This window comes from Vespula vulgaris, chromosome 6 (genome assembly GCF_905475345.1).
Source record: "Vespula vulgaris chromosome 6, iyVesVulg1.1, whole genome shotgun sequence".
Classification (NCBI taxonomy): Eukaryota; Metazoa; Arthropoda; class Insecta; order Hymenoptera; family Vespidae; genus Vespula; species Vespula vulgaris.
Window position 1 is genome coordinate 5755372 of NC_066591.1, and position 14265 is coordinate 5769636.

Consider the following 14265-nt stretch of genomic DNA (forward strand, 5'->3'; position numbering starts at 1 on the left):
TCCTAGAGGAAAATGATAATATAACTCAACGCATAGAGAAACTAAATCCACTATAATCGAACTAACTAAATATATGATGAAGTGGTAGGCGAACAACGCGGTAATGTTATCATTTTGTTTTCCTGATTGAAGCATTAAAACGTAAACGTCGAAACAAATTATATTAATCACATGGCGGTCTATTTACACACGCGCAAGTTAAACCGCAAAACACACATTTTTAACGATGAATTGCAAAACAAAGAATTCCGATGGCTCCTTCAAATTACGAATGACCTTACCGAAAATCGTCTTTCGGGAAAAATTCTCACAGTACAACAACGTTCACTTTTCGTTTACGAAGAACAGAATAACGAGACTTTTTCCAAGATTGGGTGCTTCTTCAAAAGAGAAGAAAAACGGCGTAACAATCGGTAAAAACGTAAAATGAAAAGTTGACGTTAGACAATTCCTCATACGGGAAGAACGTCATGCACGTTACCTTTATGATTCGGCACATCAAATAATCTAAATTCTGTGCTAAGTCTATCGATATTCGATGGAAAATCTTGAAAAGATCAACGAGTGACAAAGAATTGTTTCATCTGATCGCGACACGACCGAACACGGTTAGGCCAGACAGTACACCAGATGGCACTACAATCGCTTTTATATCATGGACGGCTACCTTCAGGCAATTCTGATTCTCGGCACGTTCGATAGTGACTTTTCGACTATCGAAAAAAGTCGAGTTTTCAGACACGCCAATGAACGATTAATACAAAAATTTAATAATAATTCAACGTCTTACGAAAGACCAATTGACAATATCTCTTTCCTTTTATAATTCCGATTTATCAGCAATTTTTATGAATGCTTAAAATCGATTAATAATTCAATAATATTTACCAAAAACAGACAACAAATTATAATATTCTTCGCTAATTGTTTTTTATTTCTTCTCAGATTTTACTTTTATATTCTTTTTAGTATTGTGAAACTACCTTTAGTAAGCAGTTTAACAAAATTGTGAGTAAAATTCTTCAATTATTCGTTCTCAGCTTTGGCTTTTTCTTCAAACAGAACTACTGACTTTCTTATTTTTAATTAGATCTTCATATATTTTTTTCACCGATTGAAGCAAGAGAATTTTTTCGGATTACGATTATAATGCTTTTTAATAGAGACCTCTTTTATACTGTTCTCTCAAATTTCTTCTGCTGATAGCATTCTTCTGATTCCCGCCAGTTCTGGATAAGTACGTACATTTTATTAGAATGAAGTTGGTCGCGTAAGATTAAAATCTAGAGTTATCGCAATAATTTCCCTAAACTTATAAGTAGTTATATGTACATCGAAAGTGAATGAATTAACGATTGGTCGCTGATGTAAAATTTTATCTCGCATATAGTCAACTGTTGATTAGACATATTCATCCAAAGGGAAACAACCTACTTACGAGTTTTGCCTAAATGATGATTAGAAAAATTTTAATAGATTGCGCTAATGAAAAAAATGGGATATCGTCTATCGGTAAACTTTTTAAAAAGAAGTATCGGTCAATCGTTAGACAGTCAGAAAATATTGCGACTGATTCCGTGACAGCAGCACTTGACAAGTTGCTCGATTGGGGATTAGGAGGGAGAAGGGAACGGAAGGTTGAAGTTTAGTAGCCCGCCATGTTTTTCACCAAGTGGGGTGTGTAGAAGAGGCCGGGGTGAAAATCATCTCTCGAGGCATGCAGGTATGTTAAAGATTATTGAATTTTCTTTATTATTTAAAGATTAGAAAGTATTAAGTTCGCGATAAACAATGTTTCTAAGCGTTACGTGTTGCTATTTATTTTATTTCGTAACGTCATACACACCGAGCTCCGTTCTTGGCGGACCTATGACTCAGGGGAAATGCATAGCGCAATCGGCAAGGTTATTTGCATTACCCGACCAATGTCTCTGCCAACAATATGTACATGTATATATTAGACCATTATTTGCTTAAATTCAGATTCTAAATATCGGTCCAGCATTGCCAGGAACATCATTTTAGGGGTACCACTACTTATTACTACAAATCTCGTTATCTATTTCGTGTTCTTCCGACCTGTCTATGCGTTTCAACGGCGGATATCTTCAAAATTTGTAACTATATCATGTGTACGTTTCTAATGTTCGCAATTCGTAAGAATAATATATAGACCTTGTTTCAACATAAATTAACTAAAAAGTGGTATAGGATTATTGTAAATTGTGAAAAACTTCATGATTAAGCACAGAAACTAGAAAATTATATGGTTTTACTAATATTATATATAATCATGTAAAGGATGTTTAAATAATTGTTGTATGTAGGATTATGAGGTATTTTGTGTGTTTCTTGATTTTGAAATTGACTTTGTTGTTGGTAAATTTATGATGTAAATTTGTGATTTGTGTTAAAGTGATAAGATTTAGTGATAAACATTAAACTGTGTCAATCATAAATCAAGTTTAAATTTCAGTGTCAAAATGGGAAGGAGACTATACTTGTTATCCTTCGCTAAGACCTGCCAGCCTCGCCTTATCAAGATATCCACCACCTATGTACAAGAACCTAATAACATTTAATCAACATAACTAAGACTAAAAGGAACATTCTTACTAATTGCGAAGAAGAAACTTGTAACTGAATTCGTAAAATTAAAAGTAAGAAGAAAAAAGAAAACAAATATACAGTAAACTTGATAGTCACAAGGTGGTGGATTAAATAGAATTGAAACATTAAAGGACAATAATATTAAACTGTAATATTGCACTGTAAATAAGTAAGTCACATTTGTATAAAATTTATATTATATCTTTCATACCACATCTATTATATCTTTTATAGTAAATAATTATCTTGAATTATTTTTCATAGGAAAGAAGATGATCACCCTGGTGGCAGTGGAGTTTGTGAGAGTTCCTGAGCCTAGGTGGAAATTTATTAAGAGGGAATGAGGAATCCGGCATTGCATTTGGTCGGGATAGCGGCGTCCCCTGGAGGAGACGAGGTCTTTGGTACAAGGGCCGAGGAGGAGTTGCGCCAGTGGCTTGAGACACGCTTGGACGCATTGGGGATTGACCCGGTTGCGTACTCGCGTTTTGTGCTCAGCCTATTGCGCCGCCCCGACTCGGCCCTAAGTCCTCCAGAAGAGGCAGTAAGCGTTAATAAAAGTACAGGACGTCGCATTCGTCCCCGGCCTAAAGCAAAACTGCCACCTCAAGGAGAGAGGGAGCAAAGACGAGCTGTTGTGCAATGTCTTAAAAGTGCTGCCGACAACGTAAGAAAAATTCAATTCCTTTTTAGTATCGTGCCATTTAAGTAACATGAAAGAATGTACTTATTCAAAGAATGGTTATTGATATCTAGAAATGTGGAGTGGAAACGTTAGTTGATGAACTGTGCACAAAATTAAGAGATTTGGAAGGAGGAGGTTCACACGATGAAAAAGAAGAATCCAAAAAGTTAGATAGCGAATCTAAAACAAACCTGGAAGTTCTTACTCCACGCGATAGGGCTCTCAGATACTACGCAGCATTTCCTGCCTTACAACCTACAAGCCTCAAAAAATTTTCTCAAAGAAAGGATAAGACCTTTGGGAACAATAACAATAATAACAACACAGACAGTAGTATCAATTATAACAATAATAAGAACAACAGTAAGACTCGCAATAAGAAAACAAAAATGCCAATTGTACGTGCACTACGTATTTTCATTTATTTTATTAATCTTTCCATCTTCATATTTATGTTAACAACAAAATATTTTTTTCAGACTATTGAGACTCAAAGAAGAGAAGATAAAGAGAGCTTTGGATTCGCTAAATCTATGGAAAGAGAAAGAGAGAAGGAACGTGAACTAGAATTAGATCAATTGAGATTAGCACAGTTGCAAGCAAAATTTGACGAAAGTTTAGAAGCACTTTGGGATTCAGGACCTGGCAATGCACAAGATACAGCTTCTATCTGGGCAGCACCTACTCTTTCTATTCCTTCTGGACCCCTTTGGCCCACGGATACTACAGATACAACTTTTACTTTATCTACTACAGATAATGGTTATGCTACTGATACACCATATCAGGAATGTATTGTTGACGACTCACCGCTTATTCCATGGGATATCGATTTAATCAGCATTGAAGATTATGCAGAGGAGTGTGGTAACAAGAATAAATCAGGTTAGATATTGTAAAAGATACAACTTAAAGTCCTTGGAGCATTTAGCGAAATTACTTCAAAGATATACTTATTTTTACACATGATTGTAGAAGGTAACGTAAACTGGTCAGATACGGTTATGGATGGACCTTGGTGTTGGAAAGGACTTGGCAGTAATTTGGCTACTTTGGGGCATAGTCCTCAAACAGGTAGCTGCTTCTTTCCAGTTGCACCACGTAAGACTCCCATTGGAACACGCAAAGAATCTCGTTCAAATCTGAAGGTACATAGCCTTCCTGAACCGGACGAGGATTTACTCACTTCAGCTAGGACACATTTTCGTCCTATAAAAGACGATGGTAATTGGGCCGATGGGACTACTTTTCCAGTAAATAATGCTTTAGAACGGGTTGCATATAGGAGATCTGAGTCAGGAAATTTGTTGTACCTACCTGGTGGAGAGAGCCCTTACATGGAATATCGGGAAAGTAACTCGCCGATTCCTTCTGCATCTTCGAATTTAACGTTAAAATTCCGGGTGCGTCAATGCGACAAATGCGTTCAAACCGAGCCCATTCGGTCTCCGATAAAACGCCGAATTCTCTCCGAACAGGATCATTTTCACTATTCTCCGGTCGAATCTGAAGAAACCATTGCTCATGAACAAGAAAAGATAGAAAAAGATTACTTTTCTTTGAGTCAGCTGGGCTGGGTACAAAATAATGTACCTCTGCACAACGATCGTAAAAGGTAATAAGATTTTCAAAAATTATAATATAGACATTTGTGCATATATTTTTTTTATTTTTTATTATTTATTTTAAGTTTAGTAAACACAAAAAATATTTCTCCATCATATATGTTGTATCTGCGAATATTACAACGATTTCAAATTAATATTTAAGAAGCTTGAATATATAACATATACAACCCTTTTTGTAATTTTTTTTCTGCTTTATCTGTGTTCGTTTATACCTTTATTCAATTAGCCCTCCCTTCTCTGTACAGTCTAATAAGAGGTAGGTAATATAAAACAAGTTATGAAACTGCAATAGATCACACATAGATTGTTATTCTGACAAGGTATATTTTCTTTGTTTTTTTTTTTTTGTATCAGAAAAGAGAGAGGCTCAACTGAATATGGTATATGTAATTAATGAAATTAGTAATCCAATTGTATTCACCCTTGCAATATATACGTAGATATGCTACTTTTACTGATTGAAATCTGATAACACATATTTTTTCTGGTAGAAGGCACAGTAGCAGCTTTGGATGCCAGCCACTGACGATTTTACGTCCTTTGACCTTGTGAACTGGATAATAGAAGCTGCTAATATGTTATGTGACCGGAGACTTCAGATTTAGATATACTTTTTTCAAGATGAAGACAAAAAAAGTGTGAGACAATGGATCCTCTTGGCATGTGGAATTTGTTATGCATGTATCCAAGAAGGCACGATTAATCCCATTGTCGTTTGTATGGATCAGCTAATTGAAAGAAGTGTTAAACGAAAGAGAATGGCAAAATGAATATTAAATGTTCATTTAGATAATTATTATTAACCCTTTGACGAATAAAAAGAAAAGGAACAAAACAAAAAAAAGCGTATATCTTACACCGCGTTTGACGATGATAAAAAGAGATGTAGCGATTTTCAAGTTTTCATTTGTAGCTTGTCAATCATTTTATGTGAATTTTGAATGAAAATTAGCTTCTTGATTTTGATAGCCACTTTAGCAAACAGTTTTATTTCTCACCCACTATGCAGCTCTTGTGTGTTTATTCGATATGTATAAGAAGGTAGATGTGTTAAAAATTGAAAATCTGAAAGAAATTACAAAAAGAAAAAGAAAGAAAAACAAAAAACAGTGGAGTACTTATACAAATACTGCACAACATCAAAACTGGGTATAAAAGCATAAAAGTGCTGTTCTATTTTCTTGTTGTTTTCCATAATTATTAATGAATTATCTTAATGGTATTTTCCCTAATTATAATTTAACTCCTCCGAAGATTAATCTCCTTATGCTCCAAACGTCCCCTTATCCTACGCTTTTCCTGTACTCCCTACAAAGAAATTGGATATCAAAGAATGTACATGTACGAAAGTGTAATACGAAAATATGCATACATCATTGAATGTATGCAAACAATGCAAGAAATGTTATTGAAGAATGATTATACTGTTGTGCAAAAAGCGACGAAGGTAACATGGAAGAAAGATGTGTAACTTATGAACGATGTCGTGTAAAGAATGTGATTTGAGAGGAACTATGCAACGAGAGAAAGAAGAATATGTATTCTCCATGCGAAATAATGTACGCAAAGGGAGTAACCAAATAAAAGCATTGCAAAGCTCAGAAATTAATTTATTTAACCTTCCTTAAATATTCGACGATAAATTAAAATAAAAAAAAAATTATTACGTGTCCAATTTGTTGCCGTAGGAAAACAGTAAGTGCGCATGCGTAATTAGAAGCACGTGTTATTTGTACAAAGTAAAACTTTCAATCAAAGATTGAATAATTTAAAGTAAAGAATGAAGAAGAAATTATTTATTCACTATTTAAAATTAATTGAAAAAGTCAGAATATTACTAATATAAATAGAATATTTGTTCCTATGGAATATAATTCGGATAAAACGAACGTAATTACAAGTATATAACCAAAAAACTTTGTAAACACAATGGCTGAAAAAAGTGATTTGATCTCCAAAACATTCCAACGTGCTGAAAAACATTTACAAGAAAGATTAAGAACAGGATATTTACAAAAATATGATCATCATGTGGTACCAGGATATAATTTAAATATATCATTTTCTACAGATGATCACGATTTGAATAACATAAAGCAACTATATCAAAAATTTCCTTATGAATGTGATTTACCAAAACCATTACTACCTCCTGTTAAATTACCACGTACTGGTAACGTAAAAATAAAATATATATTAAATTCTACATATATTTTGTTAGAATTGTTATAATTTTGTCTTTTAAATATAGTATTGCACGAAGAAGATCCTGTTCTGGAATCTGTTACAGTCAAATCCTATATGAAAGATGATATAAATAGAATTTTAGATTATTATGAAAAACATAAAAAAGGTATATACAACATTTACATTATGTTTACATAATTAATATATCGAATTTAAATATTTATATATCAATATTTTATAGATCTTGGAACAGTTCATAAAAAAGGAATAAAATGGTCTAAAAATAATGATAAAGTAACCACTGTATTACCTAAGTATGCTGCAGAAATAGCAGAACTTGTTGAATTAGATCCTGATCCTTATTTAAAAGGGGTAAATATTATTCATAAGTATATTAAATTATTATTTTAAATTATATATCAAAAATTTATATTGTTCTGTATTATAATAGAATTACAACTGGTACTATACTGGAGGAAGTTTGACTAATGTTACATATGGTGGTCAAACTATTTTGATCTATCCTTATGTAGGAGAGTTAGGTATAACTTCCGCAAAATACTTTTACAACATATATAAAACTTGATTTTTTATTTCAAGTATATGTAAATGCTTTCAGTTGCTTCTCCATTAATGCCTATGGAAAATGCATTATGGAAACCAATACTACAAAAGTCAGACAAACTTAATCTTGATGGTACATTATATGAGCTGAGGCCCTATGTTATTGGTGATCATTGTATGCAAAATTAATTTAAGTGTTATAATAATTTATAATATAAAAGTTAAATTTACTATTAAAGTCTGCATTAAAAGTTTTTTTTTCTTTCAGGTATAATTTTAGGTAGATACAAAAATCATTGTATATTGTATAAACTTTTTATGTGCGAAAATAAAGTAAAATTAATTGAATTCGGTAAACAAACTTCCACATTACCATATGTTAGTGGAGAAGTATGTGCGTTTAATCAAGATTATTTTTCTACAGTAGATGTAAATCGCACAGTATCATTATGGAATGTCAACAGAAAGTAAATATATATGTAAATATAAATAATATATAAACTATTAAAATATTATTTTTTTATATATATATTTTTTTACAGGAAATGCATTACAAGTCATAAAATACTTAATTCTAAAGTCTTGGATGATAATTGGGGAAGTATTAAATATCAATTATTAGATCCACATGTATTAATATTTACTGATAGATGCTGTCTTCATCATCTTGATACTAGGGTAATTTTAATAAATATTTTTTTAATGAATTTATATATTTTTCACTTTAGAATTGTTAATTTAAATTTATGCATATATTAAGAATTTTATAATAGTATGCATTATTGTAGATGCCTTTTCGTCTACCATCATTATCACTTTGTCCAAAGCAGTATTTGGAACAATGTGAAAATTTGTCAGTGGAAAAAGATAGCAGACATAGCTCGTGCAGATACGTAGGGACGAATCACAATCTTTTATTATGCGATAATCGTTTCCCAAAAGAATGCGTAAGACAGAAGTGGACACATCAATTCAGAAGTATTCCTCTTTTACTTCCCACTATAAATCGGTTAGTACTAAAATAAAAATTATGTTGTAACGACTTAACAATTATTAAGTTTAAAATTGCAGAAATGAAGAGGAAATTCTTGTTTTATCAAGCTCATTAGCTGGAGAAAGTTCAGTGATTTTGAACACATGGACTTATGAGAGTTCTCATTCTTATAATTTACCAATAACTCTACCGAGTATAATGGAAACATTGAATGAAGCGCAATTGCAAGGCTTATGTTTAGATCCATATTTGAAAAATAGACTGGAGCTATGTAATGCTGGTTCCACATTATTAACTAACCAGAAAGGAGATGTATTCTTCTTTGTACAAACATCTATAGGTATGAACAAAAAATTTTTACAAACAATATTGTTTCGATTTTGAAATTTGAATTTTGTTTTAATACTGTATTAAAATCACTTGCAGGCGATGTTTTTTATCAATGTATTACTCACGAAGATATACTTGACAAAAATTTTGAAATAAAAGAAAAAACAGTTTCTGCATTAAATGCTTGGGAACATGCATTAATGACACAAGATGATTCAATTGCACCTCTCTCTATGTCAAGTAAATGTAATATGAAACATGTATATAAAAGTAAGAAAATAAATTATCTTTTATCACAATCCAATCAGTGAGTATATATATTTAAACTTTATTGAATTTTAGGTTTTACAAACAAGCAACTACAATTAGATAGACATGAAGAAATAGATGATACTCTTGACCAAAATTGGAGAAAATCTATTGAAGAATTAGGCTCATATGAAGACATTTTAGCACCAGAACTTTTAGCAGTATGGGGAATATCTGAGCAGGTTTCAATTTCGTTGTCAGCAACTCCTCATCAAAAAGTTTTAAATTGGTTAGAAACAACTAATGATAAAGCTGATTCGCTTCCCTCACAAGAAGATATGGAATATATGGATACACCAGTAAGTACACAGGAGTTGATAAGTGTATCTCAAGATCCAGATAAAAGAAATTTAAATGATAATGATAATCTAGAAGAATTATTTTTGCCTAGAGTTAAAACAAAATCAATCAAAAGAACAAAAAAGACTGCAAAGTAATGTAATTTATATCGTTATTATAATATAAAGTTTATATTTCATCAATATGCTGGTACATAATAATGTATTATAATTTGTAAACTGTACATATTTTTAGACATTTTCTATACAATATTTACTCGTTGATATTTTTGTATGCTATATCCACAAAAACTAACGTGTATAGTAGATGTAAAATAATGTAAAGGGTACTGACTGTTTATTCATTTTATAATAAAAATTGTACATTTACTATTGGTAAGATCAGTTTAAACGAAATGATACAATGAATGTAATCTCGTATTTAGTTGTTTGGAAAGTATCTTATATTAGAACGTAATTTAAAATGACTAGCGATTTCGTAGAAAAGAAGGGGTCCATCTTGAGGTAAGATGTTTGCCACTTTCCTTTTGTGTTTTATTTTCTTCTTCCAATTGTTCCTAAAGTATTTTAATATAAAAGTAAAAATTAAAGTAAGAGAGAAAATAAATCTGTTATTACATCTATGATTTTGTTTGATTTTTATATTAAATTTACCAGTAATTTACGTTGATTTTCTCTGAATGCTTTTAATGGATCATCAAATTCCCTATAATAATTCAGAACTTCCCGGACATCTTCCACGTTTGTTAATGATATAGCTGAATAAGAAAATAATCATTAATTTATATATCAATAATTTTTATATCAACACCTCACGATTCATATTGATATTTTAGGAAATCGTAAATAATTTATTTTCACTTCTCATGCTGATCTATTTAGTTAATACTTGTAGACGACTTTTAGTGCTTTCAAAATGATCATAATTATCTTACTTTTAAGGAATGCTGCTAGGTGATACAAAGTTTTATCATTGTCATCACCTGTCCACCTCTTAAGTTTTAATGTGTTTTCAGGATAGTATTTAATACTTTCATCATCCCAATCAACCACAATAACCTTTTACATAATACTAAGAGTTAGCAAAATATATAAAAATTAAATAAAATTAAACACAAAATAATAATGATGGTAAAATTACTTTACTGAGATCACGATTAAGTGCAGCCAGATCTTTAACATGATGACCATCTGTAAAACGTGTTGCATCTCTGAACAACCTATACATTATATAGCCATTAGGATCTAAGGCATCCAAAATGGGAAACAAATTCTGAAATTTGTTAAGTAAAATTTACACATACAAATATTGATTCATTAATTTCACAAATAAATCTAACAATATATTACCATTCCTTGTTCAGCTGTATAGATTACAATTTCAAATTGTGGAGGTGCAACAGCTTCTAAGAATTCATCTACATATGGTCTCTTTTTAAATCTCCAACCTGTTTCATACTAAAAATCATAAATAAGTTAACTATAAGATTAAAAATAAAGTATCCCATATTTCCTATTATATCTTAAATGTTTTTTAATTAAAAACTTACAGTCCAATCTGGACATAGAAGAAGATCTTTAACTTCTAGTACCAATGTGTATGGGGGTTGGATATAAGGATATTTAAATGGATCGGGAAGTAATTTCGGCCTACTAGGTTCTTGTATAAGCTATAAAAAAATTGACAAGTAATATTAAAGTAAAGAATAATAAATTTTAGTATTATACCATATACTAAAGGTTTATACCTTTGTATAGTAGTTTAATTCTCTTCTAAGTCTTTTATAAATCTTTTCATAATATGGTAAATTAGAAAATTCATCTTCTATTATATTTCCATGTTCATCAAAGGTCGGTTTCCCAAGTTCATAGATTATATAGCTCAAACCCAAACCCGTCATTGTACTAAAAACAATAAAACTATATTTCATGAACTTTTTTGTTTGCTCACGATGCTTTTTCTGTTCTTCCTCCTCTTGTTGTTCTTCTTCTAGCCTTTTTTTCTCTAACATTTCTTGTGCTAACGATTGTGCTGTTCTTTCTAACGATTGTATATTCGTTAAACTCTCTGTTATTTTAGGACGATTTGGGGCTGCGAATGAACGGATAAAAATTTTATTACGATAAATTACAATGACACATTCTGTTATGTAAGAAAACGTAAGTGTCGTTATATATCTTTTGTAACCGAATTATATTATAATAAGTATAAAATCATTGATAATTACATTAAGTGTCGTGATTATAAACAAGCATGCAATGTTTAGAGAACGTGCAAGAAAGGTTATGTAGTAACGATCGGGTTTACCTTCGGTGCTATAACAATATTTTTGGGCAGTTTGAACGAGAGAAGTTCTTGCGACGGATTGTCGGAATATTGAGTAGGCTGCACGACAACTTCCATTGTATACTTTATTTAAACTCGGTAAACTTTTTACAGCAAATGCCATTATTCAAACGAGTCATGAGCTTTCCGGCAGATGTAAGCAAAAATCTCATACTCGTACTGCGTGATGAAACACAGGCGACCGATACGGTAGACAACTGACTTACCGTATTTATTCATTAATAGGAAAAACATAAAAATAAATAAACATAAGTAGAGATCAAAATTATTCGTAACTTTTAATATAACTTTTAACTTGTATATATTCTTTTATATGTATGTAGAGGAAATAATAAAAAATAACAAAAATCGTACATTCGTAAATATCGACCTATCGATTTAAAATTTGGCAATTGCAAACCATTATACAACAAATAGCATTTTCCTTTCGATCATATAAGATCATAATAATAATTAACAGACATTTATTTTATTAATAAAATGATTAACATATAGAATATTCTTGCAAGATAAACCATAATATACTATAATCTTAACATTCCATAATATACATAAAGCTGTTCATCATTTTTTGATTGTAGCATATGCGACTTCAGCGACATGTGTGGAGAAAACATGAACTACAAGAGTAATGGAGAAATACTATCATTATATGTGCCTATTATATCGGAATATAAATTTGTTAGGTTATATCCTCACCGTACGTAATATAACAATTTAATTGGTACGAGATAGAAATTTCTGTATGTAGTAAAAATAGTAGTATATCTACCTAAAGAAAAAAAAACTATATGCCAGATTATACTTCTCTAAAGATAGATTAATTGAAGTATTTGTTAATCCTACAAACTTATAATTACTTTTTTTACTTAAACTTATACAAATAGCTACTTATTTAAGCAATCATAAATATTATCCACGATGCGCCACGCGATCGTTTAACCTTCACGTTTAATCTTTACGATGTACATGCGTAATTACTAATTTCAGTTTGTACCAACCAAACATGATCTGTATCGTCCTCGTTAATAACAGATAATTAACATAAACTCTCTTTTTATATATTAATTGATAGTTAAACACATAATTTTTAAAACATTGCGTTCGCAAGTCGAGATATTATGGCGTTTAAAAGATATTCGCGAAAATAAAATCGGCCTTTTGTTGATTTCCCCACAGGACTATTGTGTCGTACTTTTTCTTCAAAATTCCAGGTTGATTTGTACAATAGCGATACTTCTTTCGTTTCTTAATAATGCTGTTATCAATAATTTTGCGTTTATAATAATGATGAATAGACATTTTGTATTATATTCGATTGTCATATATACCCAACACGTACGCGCACACACAAACACACACACATGTATAGATATTTTACACATTATATATACACAAACACTCTTCTAATCTTTTTTTTCACACACATACACACTTTTAATCTTATCCTGACCAATATGAGATCACACATTTTTCAGATTTTCAAGAATTTCACGAGATAGAACAGCAGAGCGTCGAATTAAAATCAGGTTAGTGTATCGTTCTTCGTAGTCCAAAATTAAAAGGATGTTTGTCGTTTGAAGGATGAACGACTACTACCGGTAAGTCAACTTCTTTCTGTATATATTGTCTGAGTAATAAACACTATTTCCCGAGTATAAACACAGGTGAAAAAACATAATCCGTGATTCTATATAATGCGATCGAAAACTCGGACTTGTTGAAGAATTTATGTGTGTATAATATACATATATATGTGCATATCTAGGGATATGGTTTTTGCGAATATGTCGGTACTTTTTGCCGAGCTCGACGTTTATTTGCATGTGTGTACTGCTATGTGAAAAAATATCTGTACTGTTTCTTTCTTTTTTTGTCATTTGCTTTCGCTTCGAATTCAGGTACTTTCGATTAAATAATATAGATCAGTAAGCCAATCCAGTTCTTGGAATTTATATAGGTTAGTACTGTCTACAAATAATACGTATTTTAGTGATTTAATTGCGTTGACTATATATATTTCAATTTATTAGTTCTCTATGTACATATTATATATGTATCATTTCTTCTTCGTTCCTTTCTTCTCGATAGTCGCGCTTTCTCGATTATATACAATTATTATCGATACATGATACATTACTGTGATCGTAATTATTCGATATGTATAAATAAAAATCCGAAGAAGTATTATTTTTTTCATATACTTACAAGATACATATGACTCATATATATTAGATAAATATACGTGTAAATATATCAAATCATACAATTATCTCGATTTAAAAATTGCTCATTATTTCGCGCGTAATATA

General features: G+C 31.0%; 3 protein-coding genes across 5 annotated transcripts; 2 read left to right on the forward strand and 1 right to left on the reverse strand.

Moving 5' to 3' along the window:
* The first annotated feature begins 1379 nt into the window (after positions 1-1379).
* LOC127064716 (uncharacterized) lies at positions 1380-6528 on the forward strand. Of its 2 annotated transcripts, XM_050996202.1 has the most exons (8): positions 1380-1723; positions 1984-2132; positions 2477-2779; positions 2875-3277; positions 3367-3693; positions 3775-4180; positions 4271-4910; positions 5415-6528. In XM_050996202.1, exons 4-8 carry the CDS (start codon positions 2951-2953, stop codon positions 5473-5475), a joined length of 1761 nt encoding a protein of 586 aa, XP_050852159.1. In that variant the 5' UTR covers positions 1380-1723; positions 1984-2132; positions 2477-2779; positions 2875-2950; the 3' UTR covers positions 5476-6528. The 2 variants fall into 2 exon arrangements, with proteins under 2 accessions (XP_050852159.1, XP_050852158.1); XM_050996201.1 differs by lacking the exon at positions 1984-2132.
* Positions 6529-6641: 113 nt separating this feature from the next.
* LOC127064713 (uncharacterized) lies at positions 6642-10229 on the forward strand. Of its 2 annotated transcripts, XM_050996186.1 has the most exons (12): positions 6642-7096; positions 7175-7276; positions 7352-7482; positions 7562-7652; positions 7730-7849; positions 7943-8026; positions 8099-8141; positions 8217-8352; positions 8463-8683; positions 8746-9008; positions 9095-9268; positions 9341-10229. In XM_050996186.1, exons 1-12 carry the CDS (start codon positions 6853-6855, stop codon positions 9742-9744), a joined length of 2013 nt encoding a protein of 670 aa, XP_050852143.1. In that variant the 5' UTR covers positions 6642-6852; the 3' UTR covers positions 9745-10229. The 2 variants fall into 2 exon arrangements, with proteins under 2 accessions (XP_050852143.1, XP_050852142.1); XM_050996185.1 differs by having other exon boundaries at positions 6643-7096; positions 7943-8141.
* On the reverse strand, positions 9927-13657 carry LOC127064725 (mitochondrial import inner membrane translocase subunit TIM50-C-like). Its single transcript, XM_050996228.1, has 8 exons — positions 11915-13657; positions 11355-11698; positions 11157-11276; positions 10957-11064; positions 10748-10879; positions 10542-10665; positions 10261-10364; positions 9927-10163 (listed from the first exon to the last, which is right to left on the reverse strand). Exons 1-8 carry the CDS (start codon positions 12054-12056, stop codon positions 10074-10076), a joined length of 1164 nt encoding a protein of 387 aa, XP_050852185.1. The 5' UTR covers positions 12057-13657; the 3' UTR covers positions 9927-10073.
* Between the last annotated feature and the right edge of the window lie 608 nt (positions 13658-14265).

Bases quoted from the DNA above. Each gene is read 5' to 3' on its own strand.
- LOC127064713 (XM_050996185.1), top strand. From the start codon at position 6,853: ATGGCTGAAAAAAGTGATTTGATCTCCAAAACATTCCAACGTGCTGAA. The intron at 7,850-7,942 runs GTATGCAAAATT...TTTTTCTTTCAG, and splicing joins CTATGTTATTGGTGATCATT to GTATAATTTTAGGTAGATAC. The intron at 8,142-8,216 runs GTAAATATATAT...ATTTTTTTACAG, and splicing joins TTATGGAATGTCAACAGAAA to GAAATGCATTACAAGTCATA.
- LOC127064725 (XM_050996228.1), bottom strand. From the start codon at position 12,056: ATGGCATTTGCTGTAAAAAGTTTACCGAGTTTAAATAAAGTATACAAT. The intron at 11,277-11,354 runs GTATAAACCTTT...ATTTTTTTATAG, and splicing joins AATTAAACTACTATACAAAG to CTTATACAAGAACCTAGTAG. The intron at 10,666-10,747 runs GTAATTTTACCA...ATTATGTAAAAG, and splicing joins TTAATCGTGATCTCAGTAAA to GTTATTGTGGTTGATTGGGA.
- LOC127064716 (XM_050996202.1), top strand. From the start codon at position 2,951: ATGAGGAATCCGGCATTGCATTTGGTCGGGATAGCGGCGTCCCCTGGA. The intron at 3,278-3,366 runs GTAAGAAAAATT...ATTGATATCTAG, and splicing joins TTAAAAGTGCTGCCGACAAC to AAATGTGGAGTGGAAACGTT. The intron at 4,911-5,414 runs GTAATAAGATTT...TTTTTCTGGTAG, and splicing joins CTGCACAACGATCGTAAAAG to AAGGCACAGTAGCAGCTTTG.